We start from the raw sequence: 23,195 nt of genomic DNA, 5'->3' as shown, positions 1-23,195 counted from the left end.
CGGTTAAATGTATTCACAAGAATTGTAGCTTACAATGAATTGTTACATTTGGTAATATAAAGGTGTTGATACTTCTGATGAAACACGTCATAATTATACTAGATGGCTAAGATTATAATGCATTTTGTGAGATATGAAACTGAATAGTTTTAGTTAGTTATACTAAATGGTTAGCAATGTGGGAACAATGCAGTATTAGTTTACATTCAGGTAAATACTTTTTAACTCCTGTTTGTGGTTCATTGACATCTGCTGGACAGTTGTTTCAATTGCAATCTGCATGCGTACAGCATTTTTACCCATGCCCTCCTCATGCACACATAATGCAAGACATAAATATTTATAAACATGATCAATTTATTACACATTCGTCAAGCTTAAATTACAATCGTTGCACTGCAATATTTGCAAAATCTACTGCATAACTGAGTGAGATAAACTGGATTTCCTTAGTGGTGACAATGCTTCTCCAGGAGGTCTTCTTGGACCAGTGTGCTAACACAGCAAAGTTCAACTTGGTCATGTCGGATGCCCAGCCGTGGTGACAAAACTCTGGTTTCAAGAGGACTGAGTTACCCCGAGCAGAGCGGGGCAGTGTCCCACTTGCTCACCCGGGCGGTTAGGGTTCACATCTGCATCGCCATGCTTAACGAGAATGAACGGATCGAGAGCGTCCCTTCCCATTGATTGAGTTACCCACACCATAACATAACCGGCACCGTGCGTTTATTCCCCCCCCCCCCCCCCGATCTCTCATTGAATTCCGCAGCCTGCTGTCTCAAGAGCTCTCGTACGATCTATTGGTAGTAGTCGTTTATTTACAAGCCAGGCGAGATCCCCATTGAGACCAAGCGTCTCTATTTTCAAGGGAGCACCCCCGCAGCTAGAACAAATACAGCACAAAACAAAATTAAGAATACGCAGATGATTGAGTGTTAAGTGTCTAGCAGTGGAGATCGGAACCTCTAGCAGTGGAGATCGGACCTCTTGCAGTGGAGATCGGACCTCTAGCAGTGGAGATAGAACCTCTCTGCCCTTTCCTTCTGAAACACCTTTATCATTGCATACTAAATATCTGGACACAAGTACATTTAAAAAACAAACTCTAATTAAACGTGGATTCAAGTTAAATAAAAAAAAGTATTTCACATCAAGGAGTATTCACTTGTTAAAAACTCATTCAGTCGCATTGTCTGAGCCAGGTTACCAAGATCCAAGTCTTTAATTTTAGACCTCAGAAAAGCAGGATGTTCACCATCAGCATTTATCTATTTTATGTTGCGATTAAAACACAAATTTCAAGTCCACATTTCCTCATTTCTCCTTGGGTGCAGTCTCATAAAAAAATTAGCTGCTCATTATCATATAGCCTTCATGTTTTCTTGACAGACCACTTCACAAAAACAGTTTCGATTATTAGCATTGAATAATGAACCTCTCTCCACTATGATTAGTTCTCAATGGTTACATCTGTAGCCCAGAGTCGACAGTTCAGAGTTGACCCAAAATTTAGTGCAGTCATTAGTAACGAGACAGAGACCATCAACTCAGCCAACTAACCTTAAGAAACCAGTTTAATCACAGGTGGTGACCACACACACTCACACTAGTATTCTGACAAGTGTCGTTCTCAAGCCTTTGACACCTGAACCACCTGGCCACAAACCACCCACCTCCCTCTGCACCCTGACACTATAAGCTATAAGACCTCTAATTATGGGGGGGGGGGGGGGGGGGGGCAGTATAATTGTGTACACCGCTGTTAATCGTCAGATCATGTGTGGTGGGGTAAAGTGTAAGTTCTCTGCGTACAAACTGTAGGCCAAAATACCCTCTTAAAGGCGCTCTCGAAGAGCTCTCTCTCATCATTTACGTGCTTCCGAACGGTGGCGCGAGTCCCAAGTCCACAAATGACGCCGCATCGACAGTTGGCAAAACTCGGCATTCTTGACCGCTGGATGAACAGAGCAAGCCAACCCGCAGAGGCCCTTCTGCCCGCAGTGGCACGAGCAAGACGTTTCAAGGCCACACCTTCGGGGGCTTCGACTAACCAAGTTCAAATCAAGACACCCCCCCCCCCCACCCCGTGGCACCATGATTGGCAAACAATGGTCCCTGCCCCTGGACGGACGGACGGAGCAAAGCTGGGCACTCCCCTGCATGTCACAGGTCGTGTCAGCTGCGTGATGCGCGCTCCTCCTCGGAGTCCTCGAGCGAGTAGGCGGGGCGGTAGCGCTCCTCTCCGCGCGCGTCCGTGTAACGCAGCGCGTCGTTCTTCCACGTGTCGGCGGCGCTGCCCAGGGACGTGTAGCTTCATCACGGAAAGAAAAAAAAAACCCGGCAAGGTAATTGGAGACAAGACAGGCAAGCAGGAATATTATTCTTTTTTTTGCTAGAGGACAGTGTAAACATTTTATAAACCGGAATGTAAAACAAAGATTAGTCACGCTCGCGTGAAAACATTTGTTTGTGTTTCGTGGATCTCGAGTGTTGAAACGGACACGTGGAGTTCCTGTCGCGTGCTCGTACCCGTTGTCGTACAGGACGCAGTAAGGGAGATTCGACGAACGCAGGAAGCGCCAGACGTCGTGGTAACTCCACTCCTGAAACGGGTTTTGAACAGGGGACACACTTTTTAAGGCCGCTCGCAATCACAACAGCGACACGGGCACCGCAATTTTCACTCCGGCGGAGTAAAAGCGGATTTCATTTCGCGTCGCCGTCTCTCCCCTCCCACGCTCGTGCGCGTTCCAATCTAGCTGTAACGGTGTACATTATCACATGCCGGGGATGAGTGTGGCTTGTAGCACGATTAGTATTTTTAATGAGCGAACCAAAAGGCATGTAATTTGCAGCCGGAGAAAGTGATGACAGCTACGAATGCACCTGCACACAGCATTCTTCTTATGCGCGGTATTAAGGTTGCGCTGTGCTTGCTGGGAACGTCTCGTTGAAACGGAGCCATTTTAACAGCCGTGCTCTCTAAACCCACTCACCACCCAAGGATATCAGACACACACGTTTCTCCCCTCAGCAGTCTCTAGGGGCCTCCAGTTACACGCCATGCAATTGCGATGGGAATTACAATAAGAAATTAAATGGGGGTCAAAGAATACAGGGACACGTATACAGGAGGTCAAGTAAAAAGAGTGCGTTGATAATTTTGCCATAAACGCTACATGCGCTTCGAATGTTAACGCCCTTTTGTTTCATTAAAATATTAAATAAATTATCGTCATTATTTTGTTGCAAAGCGCAAGGATCGATTTGGGAATATATGTTTATTATTATTCTTATCTAGGGTTAAAATATTTGTCACTCGTCACACGAGCAATAAAATGCCTTCTAATGAAAAATATGCACTGTAAATATTAAAGAGGTGATGTATCGGGAAATTCCACATGTTCAGAAAAGAGAACGAATGATTGCGAGCTCAAACCTTCCCTTAAACATTTACCTGAATGTGCACATTCATGGAAACAACCTGTACTCCTATATACTATTGCATAATAGTAAAAAAACATATTATAATTCACAGCCCTCTGTCCATCCACTAATTGACGAAGGCCTCCCCATGCGGCGTTGTTTGACTATACTTCACCATACCGGTCTTGCGGGTGGCCCAAGACCAGATAAGATATCACTCGCCCAATGATGTTCGCTCTATGCTGAATATAAACCTCGGGCCGCGAGGCTGAGTGCAGTATGCAGTAAGCCCAGCGCCACCTACAGTGCGCTCTTCTTAAATTAAAAAAAGGTCGTACATTGCAATACAAAACGATGCGCACTCAAGACAGCGTATTAATGCAACCGTATCTCAAGACGACCAGCAGAACCCGTGGGAATATTTATTTTGACGAGAACGGCAGTCAGCCATAGACAGAGGGAACGCGGGAAGGCCTTGAACCTGAACTTGGACAGAGGAAGGCAGTTGACAGCACAGATGTTTTGGGTAAAAAAAATTTTAGGACCCTCTTGGTATGGGTGCTTTTTCATTGGCTATTTTCTGAGTTGAGGGAGAACCAAACTGTGCTCCTCTGGCTTCACCAGACATCTGAATCTGGCTCGGGGCCAAGCAGGGTTAGCGGCGGGATTAATAGCTTTTGTCACACACTCACCGCATGCGAGTGACATTAGCGGCACGGCTTTGGTACCACTAATAAAACCTGGTGCCCTCGTAAGCCACACCGCGGGTTGGCTTGGTAGGGCAGTACAACGAAAGAGAGGCACGAGGTGACACACGTTCCAAGCTTTGTTGCCATTCAGCACCGTTAATTTGTGGGGGGGGGGGGGGGGGGGGGGGAGAGGTGATGGCAGAGTGGGAGGCCGATCTTTCGAGACCCCTTACCAGCATAGGGTTGATTCGCATAAACTCGGGCCAGCCCGGGTCAGTGCGGCACTCGGGGGTGAGGGTGTGCGAGTACGGGTCGGTGCGCCTCGTCCCCATGAGCACGGCGCGTAGGCCCGGCTCCCGGAGCTTTAGTTCCGCCAGGGCATCTCGCACCGCGCCCTCCACCGTGTGCATGCGGAGCCCGTAGCTGTGATGAGAAACACATGAAAAGCGGGATTGGACAATAGTACGTCCAATGTGAAGCTGGGAGTAATTAAATCGGTTAAACTAAACTATACACTTATTTACATTTCCACATGACGACGAGCCACTTCGTTGAGCTATCATTTGTGGCTTAGGTCCCTTCTGAAAAAAAACTATACAGCTCAGTGGCTCTTGCCTGATAAAAATGAGCCAAATACTCTCAACGCGCGATGATGATTCTAAACGTGCAGAGAAAAACCGGAGGACCCGCAGGCCATCATTTCTGAACTCATTTACAACATTTTACCCGACAAATGCCGTTCCCTATGCCCCGTTGAAGTGCCGCGTTTCGCCGCTAACGGAGGATCATTGGGCATCATTGGATAAATTACAGCTCAAATTTGCATTGGCGATGTTAAATTGACGGGCGCAATTCCTGTTTCTTCGTCCCTTGCTGTTCCATGCTTGCTGCGGACCGATTTCTTGGGTAAAATTTGTATCGACCAAGGATGCATCAAATTGCAATCTGGCCGTCACATGGCATTCTTGCCCTCCCCCACTCGGTTGTGCCTGGCCTACGCCACCGTGCAAGCGCTGACATCCCGGACGGTACGCATTCCCCCTGGGGCGCAAATGCTAGTTCCCCTTCGCTTGCGCAAGCCACTCGATCCGGCGGCGACTGCGGGGGGGGGATCCTCTTGGGACCTTCAAATACGGCTGTACGGGGGTTGGAGCTGGTTGGAGCGCAAACCCTAGTGTCCAATGACAGGGAACCCTTTATTCAAGTGCTGAATGCCGGGTTGCGGACTTCCGTCGTCCCACTGGGTACCGTGTTCGCTCACGCGACATCCGCACTCCGGGGTGATTCTGTTGTGGGACATGTTGGGGCCGAGCCTCACCCGCCACCGCGCACGGATCCTGATGACCGGTGGATAAATTTCCTTTGTTCGGAAGCTGGGAACCTGTCCGAGTCCCAGAGAGATAAATTGAGGGTGCTCTGCGCGGCAATTGGCTGATGTTTTTATCAGGAGTAAATTCGACATTGGCCGCACTATGTTGTTAAGCCATCATATTGACACGGGCGACGCCGCTCCCATCCGGCAGAACCCCTACCGGTTGAGCCCCGCGGAGGAGCAGTTAATGACGTGCTGGCTGCGGACATCATTTCTCCGTCTAGCAGTCCGTGGGGGGGCCCCGATCGTCTTCGTTAAAGAACATGATGGCAGCCTGCGTTTTTGCGTAGATTTTCGTAAACTCAATAAAATTTCGATGGCGGACGCTTACCCCCTTCCTCGGATGGACGAATCTCTGGACGCCCTAGTGGGCGCCCATTACTTTTCCATGCTGGACCTTCTGTCCGGATTTTGGCAGTTGCCTTTGGACGAGGCCTCCAGGCCCAAAACGGCCTTCCGTACGCCACAGGGCCTTTTCGAATGTAATCGACTCCCGATGGGTCTCTACTCCGCGCCAGCGACGTTCCAACGGTTGATGGAACTAGTCCCCGCTGAAATTCGGTGGGACTTGTGTTTGATATATCTGGACGATGTCATTGTCTTTATCCGCGGGCTGTATTTGTCAAAATGCGGGCGGCCAATCTCAAATTCAAGCCCCAAATAATGTCATCTCGGGCACGTTGTCAGCAAATCAGGGATTGCTACGGACCTGGAAAAAACGGCGTGCGTCCGGACTTGGCCGACCCCCACGTCGGTGGGAGAGGTGCGAAGCTTCATTGGGTTCGCATCTTATTATCGCCACTTTGTGGCTGGGTTTGCTTCCATCGCAAAGGCCCTCCACGCGCTGACGGCCAAGGGCCAGACATTTCATTGGGGGGAGGAGGAGGATGCCGCATTTGTCGTGCTTCGTGAGGCCCTGGTTAATGCCCCTCCCCTCCGCTACCCCGACGTTGCCGCGCCGTTCAGCCTTGACACGGACGAGAGCAACACCGGCATTGGCGCGGTTCTGTCCCAGGTCGTCGACGGGGTGGAGTGCGTTGTCGCGTATGTCAGCAGGGTGCTGTCTCCGGCTGAGCAACGCTACTGCATCACGTGCCGAGAGCTCCTGGCGATCATTTTTTTTATTCAGCAGTACCGCCCGTATTTATATGGCAGACACTTTACGTTGCGCTGCAGTATGCGTTGCGGGTTGACCAGCTATCCGGCCAACTTCCTCGTTCGCTCGATGTCCTCCAGGACTACTCGTTCACTGTGTCTTACCAGAAGGGTACCCAACACTCGAACGCCGATGCCTTGTCGTGGTTGCCACCGAGCGACAAGTGTGCGTGCTTTTTGGCTCAGGGCGCTATAAACGGCCGGTCGACGGCTCGCCCCCGCCCCTCGCAGCGTCAGCCGCAGTGGCTTCCTCCGAGGTGGCTGACGGTTCGGTGGCATGGGATGCTGTCCTTGGCCTTGAACTCGCTGAGTGGGGGCGCCTTCAGATGGAGGGTGCTTCCCTTCTCAAGTTGCGCCACCGCGTTGCACGCTCAGATGGGGGTAAGGGCCGTGGGTGCTTCGCATCTGTCATCCCGAAGGATGGCCCTCTTGATGTGCTGGGATGGCAGTACGCGTCGTCACAAAGTTGTTGTGCCCACCGCCTTGCGGGGTAAGGTTGTATGGGCCGTCCATGAACGGCTTTTGCACTTGGGGATACACAAAACCCTTGCCACGCTCCAGCTTGACTTCTCCTGGCCGGGCACGGCAAAGGACGTGGCTGAATTGCTGCAGGGTTGCGTGCAGTGTGCGCCACGGAAACCACCGGTAAAACCCTCCTGTCCGCCCTTACAATCGATTCAGGTATCCCGCATTAATGAACTTGTCACTCTGGACATCCTTGGCCCCTTTCCCGCCACCCCTCAGGGTAATAAATACTTGCTGGTAGGGTAGAGTATTTCTCGCGCTGGCCTATGGCCTGGCTACTCCCCAACCAGTCGGCGGCTGCCATCACTGACGCTTTTCTTCATGGCTATGTCTTGGACAAGGGTGCTCCTGAGCGTCTATTGACCGACCAAGGGAATAATTTTTCATCTAAATTACTGCGGGAAGTGTGCGACCTATTGGGTTCAAAGAAAATTCGCACATATTTGAGTGTGCATCGTAAGTGGCGCTCAGTGAGCACGAGCGAACTCACCGCTGGCCCGATTCCTGCACGAAGCTCTCTATCTCTGGGAAGGGAGCCGCTCCACGGATGTAGAGAGCCTGCAGTTTCTCCCCCGTGTCCAAGCATAGCCTGCGTGAACACACCGGCAACAAGGGGTGAACTTTTATTCTCTTACAGAGTAACAGCCAATCTTGCAAGGTATACATCCTGTGGACAGGGAATCCTTTGTGCAAAACATCACAATGTTAATTTCGATCTGCCCAGACTGTTTTGCAAACTACCTATTTGAGAGTGAACAGTGAGGCAAAGAAAAACGTTGGCCTGGCCTATCTTGGGAGTGCAAATCACAAAACATCTTTTGCAAAAAAATATAGACTGCACCGCGAAGCATAAGTGAACATTATGGTGTTGCTACATCTGTTTCGTTTGATTAAACTTTCTAGACCCCAAAGCAAGCTACATTGCGCTTGTACTTGGGGCAGTGCCGTGCTCAAAAATATCCGTCGGAAGGCACGTTAAGGTTCTCACAAAGAAGGCATTTACCCGCACACGATTTATAATTTCTGATAACAATCATCACACATTCCAAGAAAACAGTTTTTTTTGGCAAAAGAAAAAGTACAACATCCGAGCCCTCGTTTACATAAAGGCCTTTTTGTGTATAGCACAAACAACGTTTATACCATTCAAATATTTTGGAAAAAACAATCATGGACACGCTTCAAAACAGATGCTCACAAATACCACGATTGGTTTGACTTGCTACACATTAAAGTGATTGACCCGAACTCTGTGGCAATTAGTGGGAAAACAACTGAAGAGAATTTTTATTTAAAGCTTTCGTGACTGCAGGGATTCATATTCTTGGTTCTTTCAGTAAAGTCACGTAGAAGGGAAATAATAAAATAATATAAATATAAAACAATAAAAAACAATGTTTTATATTTATATTTATATTATTTTATTATTTCCCTTCTACGTGGCTTTACCGAAAGAACCAAGAATATGAAAACTGAATAGAAGTAAATCTATGGATGAACAGTGACAGAGAATCGAGTTGAAATTTTCAAATGCATTTACCGAGACTGTCGGCAGTGGTGTAGAAAGAGATGGGAACCTGTCTCTGCTGGCTCAGGATTGGCCCAGCAAAGAACCTGGATTAAGGGGCCATGCCCCCACGCTCAATGAGCCATGAGGCTCCTTGAGCTCAGCCAATGGAGCCTCATCATGGTCCGGACTCAACCGTCGCCCCTTTCTCCAACCACGCTATTTGCGAACGGGGACTGTTTATTGGAAAAAAACCTTGAAAATAAATCGTTTTCAAAGTGGTTAAACATTACCATCGGTTACGGTGTTTTTCGCCAGGCTGACTTTGTTCAAGTTGTAACCTTTATTTTATATAATTGACCCGCGTATTTTATGTGATGACAAAACCAGGACGTTTATCCATTTAGCGACGTCATGGCACAAGGCATTACTGCTTCCTTATTAACCCAACGTCGTCGGCTGAAAACAAGCGGCTTGGTTTGAGCTCTGTGGCTTGCTTTTGGTGTTAAACTGGAACTGTACTACCTCGGCGCGCTGCCATGCGGTGACACAACACTAATTTCTGCGCTGGTCATAGAAATGAGACAAAAGGGAATATTTTACAACCGCCTTGAGCGTGTGTCAATGATTGTGACATTGATAAAGTATTAGCAGCCTCATGAACCATCACTTGAATGGACATGTGCTGAAAGAAAATGGCAACAAAGCAGGGCTTGCTGAAATGGTTGAGGCAAATGAAGGTGGCATATAGAAGACATTATAGGAGGGTCACAAATGGAGATATGAGAGATTATTCTGCAAGCAAAAAGGGAGCAGGAGAAGAGGTAGGAGACAGATTGGTCAGTGGGGACAATGTGAGCAGCGGGATGGGGCTCTCCATGAGAGATGCTAAAGATCACAAAAGATGGAAAGCATCTGTCACGGGCATCAACACTCACTTATGAGGGTAATGACAGCTTTTTTTTTTAACAAGAACATTGGACGAAATTAAGGATTACTTCAATTGGAACCAAAGTTGTGGAACAGCTTACCCAGAAATATCATGAAAGCACCCACAATTCATGAATTTAATACTAAACTAAAGTCGTTATTTTCCGAGAACGTACAATAACTCAATTAAAGTGGACGAACAAAAAATAGCATCGCCACGGCAACAGTTTAGCCGTTTAATTTTATTTTTCTATTCTCGCCTGTTGTATTTTTTGTCGATATTGATTTTTGAACATTAATAGTTGGTCCGCAATCACTCCCTTCACGAGTAATTATCTCAAACGCCTCTTTGCTCTGGCGCCTCGAGATGCACTACATGGGAAGTGCGGCATAAATAATAAATGATGACGATGATGACACGAGATAGATAAACTCGACAGCCGGTGGTGTGCAGGGCTGTGGGATGCACCATTCGATTGGCTGTGGGGGCTGGTGGTAGGTGACGAAGCCAGAATCACAATATCTATTACTACTGGAGGAATCCGATGAGCTATGAAACTCTTTTCCACACATGTCCAGTAGGGGCGGGTCAGAATGTTACAACAACAAATAAAACAAAAACATGATCGGAGCGCAAAGTATAGGAAAGGTAAACAAATCACAGAGAAAATAAAAAATAAAACTAAACTGTTTTTCTTACCAGGTAAAGCCCACTGAGCTTTAAACTTATCTATCAGAAACGGTCTAGCCACAAATAACAGCTCAACGAAGTGGCTTATCGCGTGGACATTTATAGCAGCAAAATAATCTAAAAGTCGACACGAGCACGGGGGAGAGAGGGACATGAAAACCCCGAATATACAGCAGGCGTCGGGGTCGAGATCGAACCTCCCCGAGGAGCAGGGTGTAAGGAAGCCCAGTGGGGGCGAGCGGGGCGAGGGGGCGAGCGGGGCGAGGGGGGTCGAGCGAGCGCAGGGGTCAGCGCACCTGCGCATCACAGTGTGGACCAGGTGCAGCAAGGCCGTGCAGTCCTTTCCGCCGTTGAAGGCTACGCACAGCTGGGCCAGCCCGTACGTCCGCACCGCGTCCTCGATGACCTTCAGGGAATCTGCGACGCGGTGTCCCAAGCTGCAGTCTGCTGGGGCACGGGAAGGGGGAAGAGAGTCCCTGCGGTGTGAATAGCCCGGTGAAAGCTGGGGGACTGACCGGCGGTTCCGACGTTGGGGGAGGTTTGAGCCCCAACGTAGGCTGACGAAGCATTTTTAGAGCAATGCTAATCTAAAGCAGAGGTCAAAAGCTCACGATTACTTAACAGCCCCGGTAAGCTACTTTTAAGTGTTTTTTTTTAAGTCTTATCCACAATTATTAGCATTGGTAAAGTGTAATGAATGTTTATGTTATTGTAATGAGTTGTTTTAAAATTAAAGTTAATAACCTTTTCCGCACCTCCGATTAGCACGGCTGGCTACGTGTGAAAGAAGTTCAACATACATACAAATAATTGTTAATTATTAAACCGTGCCTGATGCCGACCGCTTGTTGTTGCGATCGAAACGTCGTGATTTGTTTTATTTTATTTCTAACTACGTGACTTTACCGAAAGAACCAAAGAGTACGTGTGGAGCTGTTGTGGTTAACGCGATACTACAAAAAACATGAAAATGTGAGTTTGATTCCCGGCGACGACTTGCTCCAGGAGCGAGTGCTATCTGAACCAGATCTGGGACCCACTCCTCCTTCACCAACCGGCACTGACCATTATGATGAAGTATGGTCAAACAACTGCTTGCTTGACATGGGAAGGCCTTCATCCAGCAGTGAACTGACAAAGAGTTTAATATTATAATTGTGGATAAATGCTTCGACGCCGAATGTACATTGGAGTTGTTTTACACGGACTACTATGTAAATAACATGCACAAACAATTAAGACTTGGCAGTTACGCCTTAGACAAGTTTGTACACCAATTATGGCAATTTATGAAGCAATTTTGCGGTTGAAAATTACTTTGAACATGGTTTAAACAAATGTTCGTTTTGCTAAGTTTGAAAAACAAATATGTTTAATTAGACAATTAAACATATTTACTCTGCCAGCCACCTAGGAATATACAATGAATGTACTAATTAATAAAATAACCCACTTATCTATTTATTGATATATATATTCCACTATGAAACCTATACTGAACCAAGAAACCACCGATGAATATACACGTGTATGAGCGAACAGTACGTGTCAGAATATATTGGAAAATTCCGCTAATTAGATAAATGCAAAGTATTTCTGCACTTGTGCTATGACAGACGTTATGGCAGCCGAATGGAGGAATCTTATTAAAATATCTGCCAGCTCTTTGTTTGGAAGTTACAATGTATTATTTTACCAAACACATTAATTTGAAACGTAAAAAAAATCGCCCAAAAACAAACCTATGAACTACAATTGTCAGGTTCGAATATTTTATTTTAATTGTTACGAGGATTATGCTCTCAGCATATCTAACATTGCTTGCTAATACTTTTTCAGCTTGTCTTTATTTTGCAAATTAGGTTTTAGGGAAGGTTGTTCTATTGTTGCTGCGGGTAGCCTTTATGCAAGCATATCTTCTTATCTTAATTTCGAAATGTGTTTTGCAATCTCCCTTCTTTTAGGTCCTTTATACATGCTAATAATACATATTTTGTTATTACGGCCTTGGTTTATGAAAGCCTGGATTCATGATTGAAATGGTCTATAATAGGTAGACATAATAGTATTTGATATTGTGAACAATCAACACAAATGAACAACAGAAAATGACGTAGAACCTAAAGAAAGCTGCAATATTTTACGGCTAATAGAGATAAAAAATGAAATGAGGATCTGCACGTCGGCCGGATGCAGTGATTTTTGGAAAGCTTTATTTAACAAAGAAAAGCAACGTACCAGTGTCCCTGAAGCAGACGTTTTTTTCCAATCAATGCATATTACCCACTGTGACATATGGATCAGAAACACGGATATTGAAAAGAAAATGGAACAAAAGCTGAAATATATGAAAAACGGACATAGAGAAAAGTATGCTTGGAATCACACTGAGTGACTAAAAATGAGGAAGAACACATGGATTAGGGGACACAAATCATATAGATAATTATAGACTGTTCAGACACATTAATGGACTTGGATAAGAACACTTTATTTTAAAAAAACTAAACATTTTTTTATACCAGGTCAGGCCCACTGAGCAATATAGCTCTTTTTCAGAAGCGACCTGGCCACAAATGATAGCTCAACGAAGTGGCTTATCGCGTGGACATGTTGTGCAGTTAGAATATAGCAGAAACCCTCAAAGCAAATTCCAATCCCCAAGCCAAACTCTACTGCAGGGTAAGGTCTTCAGGTCAACCAATCCCCCTCCAATCACATCATTCAATTAGCATGTTCAGTAACTATTACACGTTCGTGTTGACTAGTGACCACCCAAGGCTCAATGTGAGCGAGAGGGCTCAAGTTATCTGGTGGCAGGCACAGTTGCACACACACACACATACAGCCTACAATAGATATGCCCCCTTTTTAAGTGATGACAGATTATTAAACTGCACACACGAAATAATAATGTATTAACACGTGAACTTCTGAAACTGCTTGCATTAAAAGAAAATGACAAGTAACACCTCCCCAGTCGATCTGTACGCGTGCTCGATTATCCTCCTTGCCTCTACTGGGCTTGTAACCAACCACAGGGAGGTGGACACCAGGGAGTCAATGGTTCTCACATTTCCGGACCCTTTGCGGAATAACTTACGTAATGTTCACGCCTTGTGCAATATCCCAGGCACCCTTTACTCTTCCTCAGGCCGATTCGTCATACGTGTGCTGACACATTCGGAAAACGAAAATCATATTTCATAACTGTCCTTAATGAAGCCACGCAAAAAAACAGCTCTTGTACAAGGTCGCAAATGTCTAGGCTATCCGACGTGAGTTTAAAACGCTGGTAATGGGAAAAAAAAGAAACATTTAAAGTGTAAGAGTCATGTAATATCTTGCGATGTCACTTCTGTGAAGTTTTAAAACCAACAGAGTCGTGCTACCACGGTGAAATCACTGGGCCACTTCTGACCATTAATTTAAATGTTTTTTTTCTGACAGCTTCAAACGAGTATATAAAAGACCAGAACACACAGTCTAAGTGTGTACAATACCTGTTTGTTTTGGGGGTTCCGCCTACATTAAGACTTCATCCCCTAATTATTGGACTAACCAAGCAAGTCAAACATCCTTTACTTCACCACAGTGTGTGTGTTTAACAACTACATTGTACGAGGGAGTCGGGTGGCTCAGAGGTTAGAGCACTGAGCTGACACTGCTAAGATGTGGGGCGCAAATCTAGGCAGCCACCCTGTGATTAAACTGGTCTTTGAAATGTATTTGAGTTGATGGCCTCAGACCAGTTACCAATGACTGCACACAAAAAAACCCCCGTAAAATTGTCTGGTCATGGCACTTAAATTTGGCTAAATTCCAGCTGTGAGATTTTGAAACAGCTGTTGGGATAGTTTTTCCTTGTGCTGTGAGGACCGGCGCTCACCACAAGGAGTCTCAGAAGGAGCTGTGATATCCGTTTACGTGGGCCATTCTACAACACGTGAGTTGCACTGCTCTGGGAGAGATCCAAATAGACACATTGGCTCATGACATGATGCCAGTAGCACAATTGGGATAATACTAGCGAACAACATTTTTTCAATCGTTACAAACCTTTATAAAAATGTTTACGTGTGTGCGTTTGATAACTGCTGCGGCGCACGATGGCTTCCTGATGCGACATGATTCTGGACGTCCAACTGTACGTATGAAGAACTTATTTGGCACCGTACGGAAACCGACAGGACACGGCACGTTTTGGTCGGCAAGACATTAGCAATGATAACCCTACCTCGAGACAACACTGTAGTGGGGCAGTGCTCTTCATTGCGTGGCCCACGGGCCCCTGGTGGCCTTCAGTGCAGCCCCTGACGTACGGCCCCCGACAATACACAAACGGTGAAAACAACCCCCATCATCATCGTGCTGCTGTCAAAACCCCAATGGTTTCAAATATGTGGCAACCCTCCCACTGATGGTGTCTTATCGGCGAAAGTCACCCCCCCCCCCTTTGAAAATGAATGAAGAATACTCCTGTAGGGGCAACAGAACTCCATGATACATGGGCCAATGACAAGCATGCCAATCACACATCCATCCCAAGCTGAATCGCCACGGAGAAATGCTTCGCCGTGATGACACACACGCAAGATGTGTTTATTTAAACGTGACACGTGCATTTTTCTATAAGCCTCGTTTAAATACGGAGAGATTAACGGTGTGTGTGGATAACACGTGCATTCTCGCCTGATGAAATTAAGGGGTGTTGCTTCAACAAATAGTGGGGTGTAGCACGTGGTGGCAAGTGGTGGCAAGTGGTGACAGTGGTGTTATAGTGCAATGTGAGGTACACAAGCGGTATATGGTTGATTGCAGTGTGGTGTGATACACAGGTAAGTGGTATGTGGGCGTGTGGTGAGTAGTAACATAGTTGAGTGGGGTGTGGTGAGAGCCCGGTTATATAAACAACAAAGTAATAGTACATAGTGCATCATGCACCGACTGGGGACCGATGACAACGTGAGGATTAGTACAATTACTATGGGCACTCTGGGCTGACGATAACAGAGGACCCTCGGATGCATACACAGAGTGTAGCTGCAAGGCAAGGAAGTTCCCGAAAGGTTACGTTATGGAAAACTGAATGACAATGTTGAATGCGCAAGTTGCAAAAATAAAAACATCCGCACATTTTCTGGATTCAAGTAGATACACTCGCATCTTTGAGAAAGGCTGATTGAAAGGATGTACAGAGGGGAGTAAAGAGTCTTCTTGGTTCTTTCGGTAAAGTCACGTAGAAGGGAAATAATAAAATAATAAAAATAAAACGCAATAAAATACAATTTTATTATGTTTTATATAATTTTATTATGTGGCCGAAACGTCGTGAGAATTGTTTTTTATTATGTTTGATTTTTATTATTTTATTATTTCCTTTCTACGTGACTTTACCGAAAGAACCCAGAAGATGAATCCCTGCAGTCACGAAAGCTTTAAATCGGGAGTAAAGAGGTTAATATAGAGAGGGGAGCAACAGTCAAAATAAACGCAGACTGTACAGAGAGAGTGTAATGTACCACCTCTCACCTGGTTAAATAAAGTCGGTGATGGGCAAAGTGGATACGGATCATATTGCATGGGTACAATGTGTGCCCTATGCCTGGATAAACATAGGCGACGCAGGGTGAACACGATGGTGTTAAAAAAAATACAAGGTGCTTCAACAAAATGTTAACACTTATATGGGACTATCGTTTTTAATGTAAAAATAACGGATAACACACTGGGACATGATAACAAATGTAACGGTAATCGCTTCTAAATTGTCAACGCGTGCCTGGAATCTTCTCCAGGTGGTCTCCAGAGCCCGGAGGCACATTTCTTGTGGTGTTGTTGAAAATTCTCAGAAGTGTTCACATTTTTTTGAAGCACCCTGTATAGTACCACCAGCCACGTCCATTCCCGTTTGGTCAATTCAGGGGTCGGCGACCTGCGGCTCCTGAGCCGCGTGCGTCTCTCTAAGAAGTGTTTCGTGACGCTGTTTATTAAGGACCCCAGAGTCTCGTATTCACACACCTGCCGACCCCTGTTCAGTGCCCAACCGTATTACAGACCGATTCAGAGCTTATTGGTCACCCCGTGCTCCTTATACATTTCAACGTTCATCCTACAAAGTTCCATCACAAGGGAGAAACACAAACAAATAGACAATTTTTTTTGCCCGGATTGAAACGGCTGTACGACGTATGGACTTGAAAACTCGATTTCCCTGTTTACAAGAATACGGGGTAAAGCGTATGGGTTGATAGCTATGTATTCACTGAAGTGTGCATTACCGCTCCTTGAGAAACTGCGGGGGTTTTTTTTTACCGAATTCGAAAAATATGACGCTCCTTTGTTATTTTGGGTGCCGACCCCCCCCTGGGCTAAGGGGCCGTCCATAAATGACGTCACGCACCTGGGGGGGGGGGGGCAGACATTTGTGACGATGTGTGACGAGGGGGGGGGGTTGAGAAATGTGACATCACATCAAAATGCGCAACTTTAAATAAATATAGACAACACGTTCTACTTAATTAAATAGACGTTTTAATAAATGTTTTCTCCTACAACATCAGAATGCAGCGCCACATTAAATACGCACTACAATGACAATAGTTTAAAGCGATTTGAAGCATGTTTTATTTTCAAAATGGAAATATGGTTTTAAGGGGGGGGGGCAGCTTTGTGACGTCATTTGAGGGGGGGTCTGACTTTCGTGACGCCGTGTGACGAAGTGGGGGGGGGGGTCAGAAATCGTCCAAAATCGAGTGACATCTTTCATGGACGGCCCCTAATCAGAGGCGAAAAACGAAACACGGAGGGGATTGACCGCAGAGACCGGAAACGCGGCATGCATTGCGTGCGTACCGCGACATTGTGGCGATTGGCACCACGTGTGCTTCTCGTGTGCTTCTCGTGGTAAATAAAGGACACGGGTATAAACGTGCACAAGTAGGCGTCGTTTTAGCCCTTTTGTCAATACAAAACTGGATTGTGTGTATGTGTGTGGTATGTATGTTGAACCTCTTTCGCACCGTACACAGTCAACCGCGCTCATCGGATGTGCGGGAGAAGGACACACACACAATGGCAGTTCTAAAGGAATACATTTTCAATCTAGATTTAAAGCTGCATAGCTCCGATGGCTTCCCACCTGTGCGGGTCATGAAGGTCATTCTACCATACAGTACTTCAACCACACTGGTTTAGTGCGGATTTGCGAACGTGATGGCGAAGTGGGCACAGGCGTGGAAGCACAAAAGTACAGCATTTCATTTCACTGCACTGCCATCTGCTGCTCACAAAGTAACTCCCGAAGCCCAACAACGGATGGACAAAATAAGTCACTGAACGTCACCAAATCACCCAAAAACGCGCCCGCTCTCGTCAGATCTCCGACGCGAAGCTGGATTTTTTTTTTTTGGCACGGACAGAGTATGAAACAAAGAGAATAACACGTATTCATCTTCTTGGTTCTTTCGGTAAAGTCACGTAGAAGGGAAGTAATACAATAATAAAAATAAAACATAATAAAATAATTCTCACGACGTTTCGGCCACAAACGCAAGCAGCCGTCCTCAGGTGAAGAATGAAACACCACCAAGCTTAGAGCGTATATTGAATCTGGGTTGGAGGGGGGGGAGGTGATAATTATTTCATTATGTTTTATTTTTATTATTTTATTACTTCCCTTCTACGTGACTTTACCGAAAGAACCAAGAAGATGAATCCCTGCAGTCACGAAAGCTTTCAATCGAAAAGAAAGAATAACACTTGGTTAAAATAAAAGGTGAACACGTGGAGGACGTTAGGGGTTGGAGCAACCGTTAACCACGTTCCTTTCTCGCCTGCTACAATAAAGGAGTGACTGAACGCAAGAGGGTTGTGTGGCATGGAGCACATTGCCTGGGTACAACGTGCCCTCTTAAATGAGACTATCAGAATCAGAATCTTTATATATTCTAGGAGGAATACGATGAGCTGTAAAACTCTCTTTCACAGATGTCCAGTAGGGGCAGGTCACAAAGTTAAAACAACAAACAAGACAAAAACACGATGGGAGTACAAAGTATAGCAAACGTAAGCAAATAAGTAAAACATTAAATATAAACTATGATAACTCAACGAAGTTGCTTATCGCGTGGAAGAAATATCTTTAAATTTTTAGTTTACCAGATAAAGCCGTCGGAGCCATACTGCTTCTTTTTCAGAAGTGGCCTGGCCACAAATGATAGCTCAACTTAGTGGCTTATTATGATGCGGAAATGTTTAGCAGCCAAATAATCTAAATGCACGTTGGTTGATAATTGGGTTTTACCCTTTTATCTGGCAACAAAACTGACACCTTTTTTTACAAGGAGTCATGTTTGCATTGACCACAATACCTGCAGTCGGAATGCAAACAAAAAACAAAACTCTGATGATGATATTAGAGCCTAGTCTCACATGGTGTTGGACCAGATGCGCCTGGTCCAACACCATGTGAGACTAGGCTCTAAGGAAAGCTGTCTTGGGTGTGGACCAATCAATTTCAAGGACAGTGCATACATCAGAGTTTTGTTTTTTGTTTGCATTCCGACTGCAAATATTGTGGTCAATGCAAACATGACTCCTCGTAAAAAAAGGTGTCAGTTTTGTTGCCAGATAAAAGGGTAAAAAAACAATTATCATATTTTTCTACTGGCAAATGAAGTTCCAATGGTGCACGTTGGTTTCCAAATGGCTCAACACAGAGGGCTGGCTATGAAGAATGCCAGTGTGACGAATACCACGTGGGCGTCATCCTGGTTTAAAGGACACGGTGAATATACCGAGTGAACACAGTACCTGTCAACCCATACGGTTTACCCCGTATTCTTGTACAGGGAAATTGAGTTTTCAGGTCCATACGGGCGTACAGCCGTTTCAATACGGCCAACACATTTCTGTCTCTTTGGTATTGTTTCTCCCTTGTGATGGGACTTTTAAAGTTGAACGTTGAGATTTATGAGGGCACGGGGTGACCAATAAGGTCTGAATTGGTCTGTAATTGATAAGGCGTTGACAGGTATGCAGTACCTGGTTATATGAAGGACAATAAACACGACTGAACACTGCCAAGATAGGTGGCACGTTCCCTCTAACGGTGACATTAAATAATGATTAAACGCACAGTGAAGACGCAGCACTACTTACTGCCCGTAAACCACGTTCCACTCATAATTTGACATGTGAAAAGAAGAGCTTTATAGTTCATTGGATTCCTCGAGTATACATATATTCTGAATTCAAGGACACGTGGAGTGAAATTGCTCATGTACCACGTTCCCTTTGCCACCGTTAAATTAAGGATGGTGAACCTAGCATGGTCCATACCGCGCACCCTCCCCCTATGATTAAATACAGGGTTACATGGTTAAATAAAGGAAAGAGTGAACACTATCAGTGTACCATATCGACCCCATGGTTAAATGTGTAAATACTGTGTGGCAGATGCCCAATTGTATGGTTAAAAATAGGGCCACGTGGTTAAAGACGCGGTTGTTACACGCTAACATCCTGAACTACATCATCTTTAAATACAGCGTTAGTGGTTAAATACAGGGTCCCATTGTGAAATACATGGATAAAGACAGGGTTGGTCACATGGTCACATACCCAGGGTATTGTGGATGAGTGAAGTGTCTATGGATGGGTACAGGGTCACGTGGTTACATGCAGGGATTAGATGGTCGTATAAAAGACAAAGATTCCCCGTGTAGCCTTCGACAGTCTGTTGGGGCAAGTGCTGTTAGCGAGTAGCACCTCCTATGAAGGCCACAAAGACAAAGCTCCCCCGTATAGCCTTCAACATTGTTGGGGCAAGTGCATTAGCGAGCAGCACCTCCAATGAAGGCCACAAAGACAAAGCTCCCCCGTATAGCCTTCAACATTGTTGGGGCAAGTGCATTAGCGAGTAGCACCTCCTATGAAGGTCACAAAGACAAAGCTCCCCCGTAGAGCCTTCGACATTCTGTTGGGGCAAGTACTGTTAGCGAGTAGCACCTCCAATGAAGATCACAAAGACAAAGCTCCCCCGTATAGCCTTCGACATTCTGTTGGGGCAAGTGCATTAGCGAGCAGCACCTCCTATGAAGGCCACAAAGACAAAGCTCCCCCGTATAGCCTTCAACATTGTTGGGGCAAGTGCTGTTAGCGAGAAGCACCTCCTATGAAGGCCACAAAGACAAAGACCCCCCGTATAGCCTTAGACATTCTGTTGGGGCAAGTGCATTAGCGAGCAGCACCTCCTATGAAGGCCACAAAGACAAAGCTCCCCCGTATAGCCTTCGACATTCTTTTGGGGCAAGTGCATTAGCGAATTGCACCTCCTATGAAGTCCACAAAGACAAAGCTCCCCCGTATAGCCTTCAACATTCTGTTGGGGCAAGTGCTGTTAGCGAGTAGCACCTCCTATGAAGGCCACAAAGACAAAGCTCCCCCGTATAGCCATCAACATTGTTGGGGCAAGTGCATTAGCGAGTAGCACCTCCAATGAACGCTACAAAAACAAAGCTCCCCCGTATAGCCTTCAACATTGTTGGGGCAAGTGCTGTTAGCGAGTAGCACCTCCGATGAAGGCGACAAAGACAAAGCTACCCCGTGTAGCCTTCAACAATGTTGTGGCAAGTGCTGTTAGCGAGCAGCACCTCCTATGAAGGCCACAAAGACAAAGCTCCCCCGTGTAGCTTTCAACATTGTTGGGGCAAGTGCTGTTAGCGAGTAGCACCTCCTATGAAGGCCACAAAGACAAAGCTCCCCCGTATAGCCTTCAACATTGTTGGGGCAGGTACTGTTAGCGAGAAGCACCTCCTATGAAGGCCACAAAGGCAAAGCTCCCCCGTGTAGCCTTCAACATTGTTGGGGCAAGTGCATTAGCGAGAAGCACCTCCTATGAAGGCCACAAAGACAAAGCTCCCCGTGTAGCCTTCAACATTGTTGGGGCAAGTGCATTAGCGAGAAGCACCTCCTATGAAGGCCACAAGTACAAAGCTCCCCCGTATACCCTTCAACATTGTTGGGGCAAGTGCTGTTAGCGAATAGCACTTCCTATGAAGGCCACAAAGACAAAGCTCCCCCGTATAGCCTTCAACATTGTTGGGGCAAGTGCTGTTAGCGAGCAGCACCTCCTATGAAGGCCACAAAGACAAAGCTCCCCCGTATAGCCTTCAACATTGTTGGGGCAAGTGCTGTTAGCGAGCAGCACCTCCTATGAAGGACACAAAGACAAAGCTCCCCCGTGTAGCCTTCGACATTCTGTTGGGGCAAGTGCATTAGCGAGAAGCACCTCCTATGAAGGCCACAAGTACAAAGCTCCCCCGTATAGCCTTCAACATTGTTGGGGCAAGTGCATTAGCGAGAAGCACCTCCTATGAAGGCCACAAAGACAAAGCTCCCCCGTGTAGCCTTCAACATTTTTGGGGCAAGTGCATTAGCGAGAAGTACCTCCTATGAAGGCCACAAAGACAAAGCTCCCCCGTATACCCTTCAACATTGTTGGGGCAAGTGCTGTTAGCGAGTAGCACCTCCTATGAAGGCCACAAAGACAAAGCTCCCCCGTATAGCCTTCGACATTCTGTTGGGGCAAGTGCATTAGCGAGTAGCACCTCCTATGAAGGCCACAAAGACAAAGCTCCCCCGTGTAGCCTTCGACATTGTTGGGGCAAGTGCTGTTAGCGAGTAGCACCTCCTATGAAGGCCACAAAGACAAAGACCCCCCGTATAGCCTTCAACATCATGTTGGGGCAAGTGCACTAAGCGCGCTTCTTACCGTAGTCGAGCTGCACCGCCACTTCGCCATCGTCCACAGCGGCGTCTCGCGACCTCGCCTTCTCCATGCTGAGGGTGAGTTTAAAGTGTTGTTGTTGTGGTTGTTGTTGGTGGTGGTTGTTGTTGTTTTTTTTGTCGAAGCGACGGGACAATTCGACCTTGTCCCACTCTAGAAGATACGAAAAAAATTAACCTCTTCACTTGATTCCATAAAGCGGATAAGCTCGCGCAGCTCTCTCCCTCCCTCCCCCCCACAGAGCTGCGTTTGATTCCGATTGGCCGTGGCGCGATCACGTGCTGAGTGTCGAGCCGTGCGCGTCGCCCATTGGACGAGGGCGAGCTTTGAGGGGGGGCCATGGCGCCACGGCGCCTATGCGGTGTGGGAAATGTTGTACGATAATAACAGGTGATTTTTTTTTTAAACACGTTACTATTGATGCGCTTAGGTTTTTTTCGGTAAAGTGACGTAGGAAAATTTAATAATAAAAATTTATAATAAAAATAATAGATATAATAATAATAGAAATAAAATAATTAATAATAAAAATAAGTAATAGAAATAATAACAGAAACAAAATAATTATTTTATTACTTTATTTATATTATTTGTATTATTATTATTTTTGCCTACGTCACTTTAGCGAAAAAACCTAGGAGTATGAATCCTTACAGTCACGAAAACTTCAAATCTAGAAACGTTACTATTGGCTTTCGCGACCAATATCATCCATAATACATGGGGTTTTGGGGGAGGGGGTTAGATCACGTAAATATATAAATGTGTCGTTAAACCCCGCCACCACCCGTGTGCTGTAGTAGCAACGAATTGGCATGTTCTGTTCACGTGACAAACCTCACTAATTGGGCTGTGTTGGGTGGTGGCAGGGTTAACGACACATTTATATGAGAATATGTTTTCCCCTTTTTTCTGGCAACAAAACAGGTGTTGAGATGTTAAGACACCAAACTGAAACCTTTTACAAGGAATCATGTCTGCATTAACCACAATACTTGTGGTCAGAATGCAAACAAAAAACATACTCTGATAATATATGCATTGTACTTGAAACTGATTGGTCCACACCAGAGACAATTTTCTTTTGAGCCTAGTCCCAAACGGTGTTA

At 45.9% G+C, this 23,195-nt stretch overlaps 1 protein-coding gene across 1 annotated transcript; it reads right to left on the bottom strand.

Annotated features, from left to right (window-relative positions):
- Positions 1 to 337: 337 nt before the first annotated feature.
- Positions 338 to 22,289, bottom strand: LOC133346674 (FAD synthase-like). The gene is made up of 6 exons (XM_061558458.1): positions 22,072 to 22,289; positions 10,592 to 10,739; positions 7,658 to 7,756; positions 4,349 to 4,538; positions 2,530 to 2,603; positions 338 to 2,311 (listed from the first exon to the last, which is right to left on the bottom strand). The coding sequence occupies exons 1-6, from the start codon at positions 22,136 to 22,138 to the stop codon at positions 2,176 to 2,178; spliced, it is 714 nt and encodes a 237-aa protein (XP_061414442.1). The 5' UTR covers positions 22,139 to 22,289; the 3' UTR covers positions 338 to 2,175.
- Between the last annotated feature and the right edge of the window lie 906 nt (positions 22,290 to 23,195).

Source organism: Lethenteron reissneri, chromosome 24 (genome assembly GCF_015708825.2).
Source record: "Lethenteron reissneri isolate LAM-NWPU_2019-01 chromosome 24, ASM1570882v1, whole genome shotgun sequence".
Classification (NCBI taxonomy): Eukaryota; Metazoa; Chordata; class Hyperoartia; order Petromyzontiformes; family Petromyzontidae; genus Lethenteron; species Lethenteron reissneri.
The sequence above is the reverse complement of the archived record's forward strand: the minus strand, read 5'-3'. Positions and strand labels throughout refer to the sequence as shown.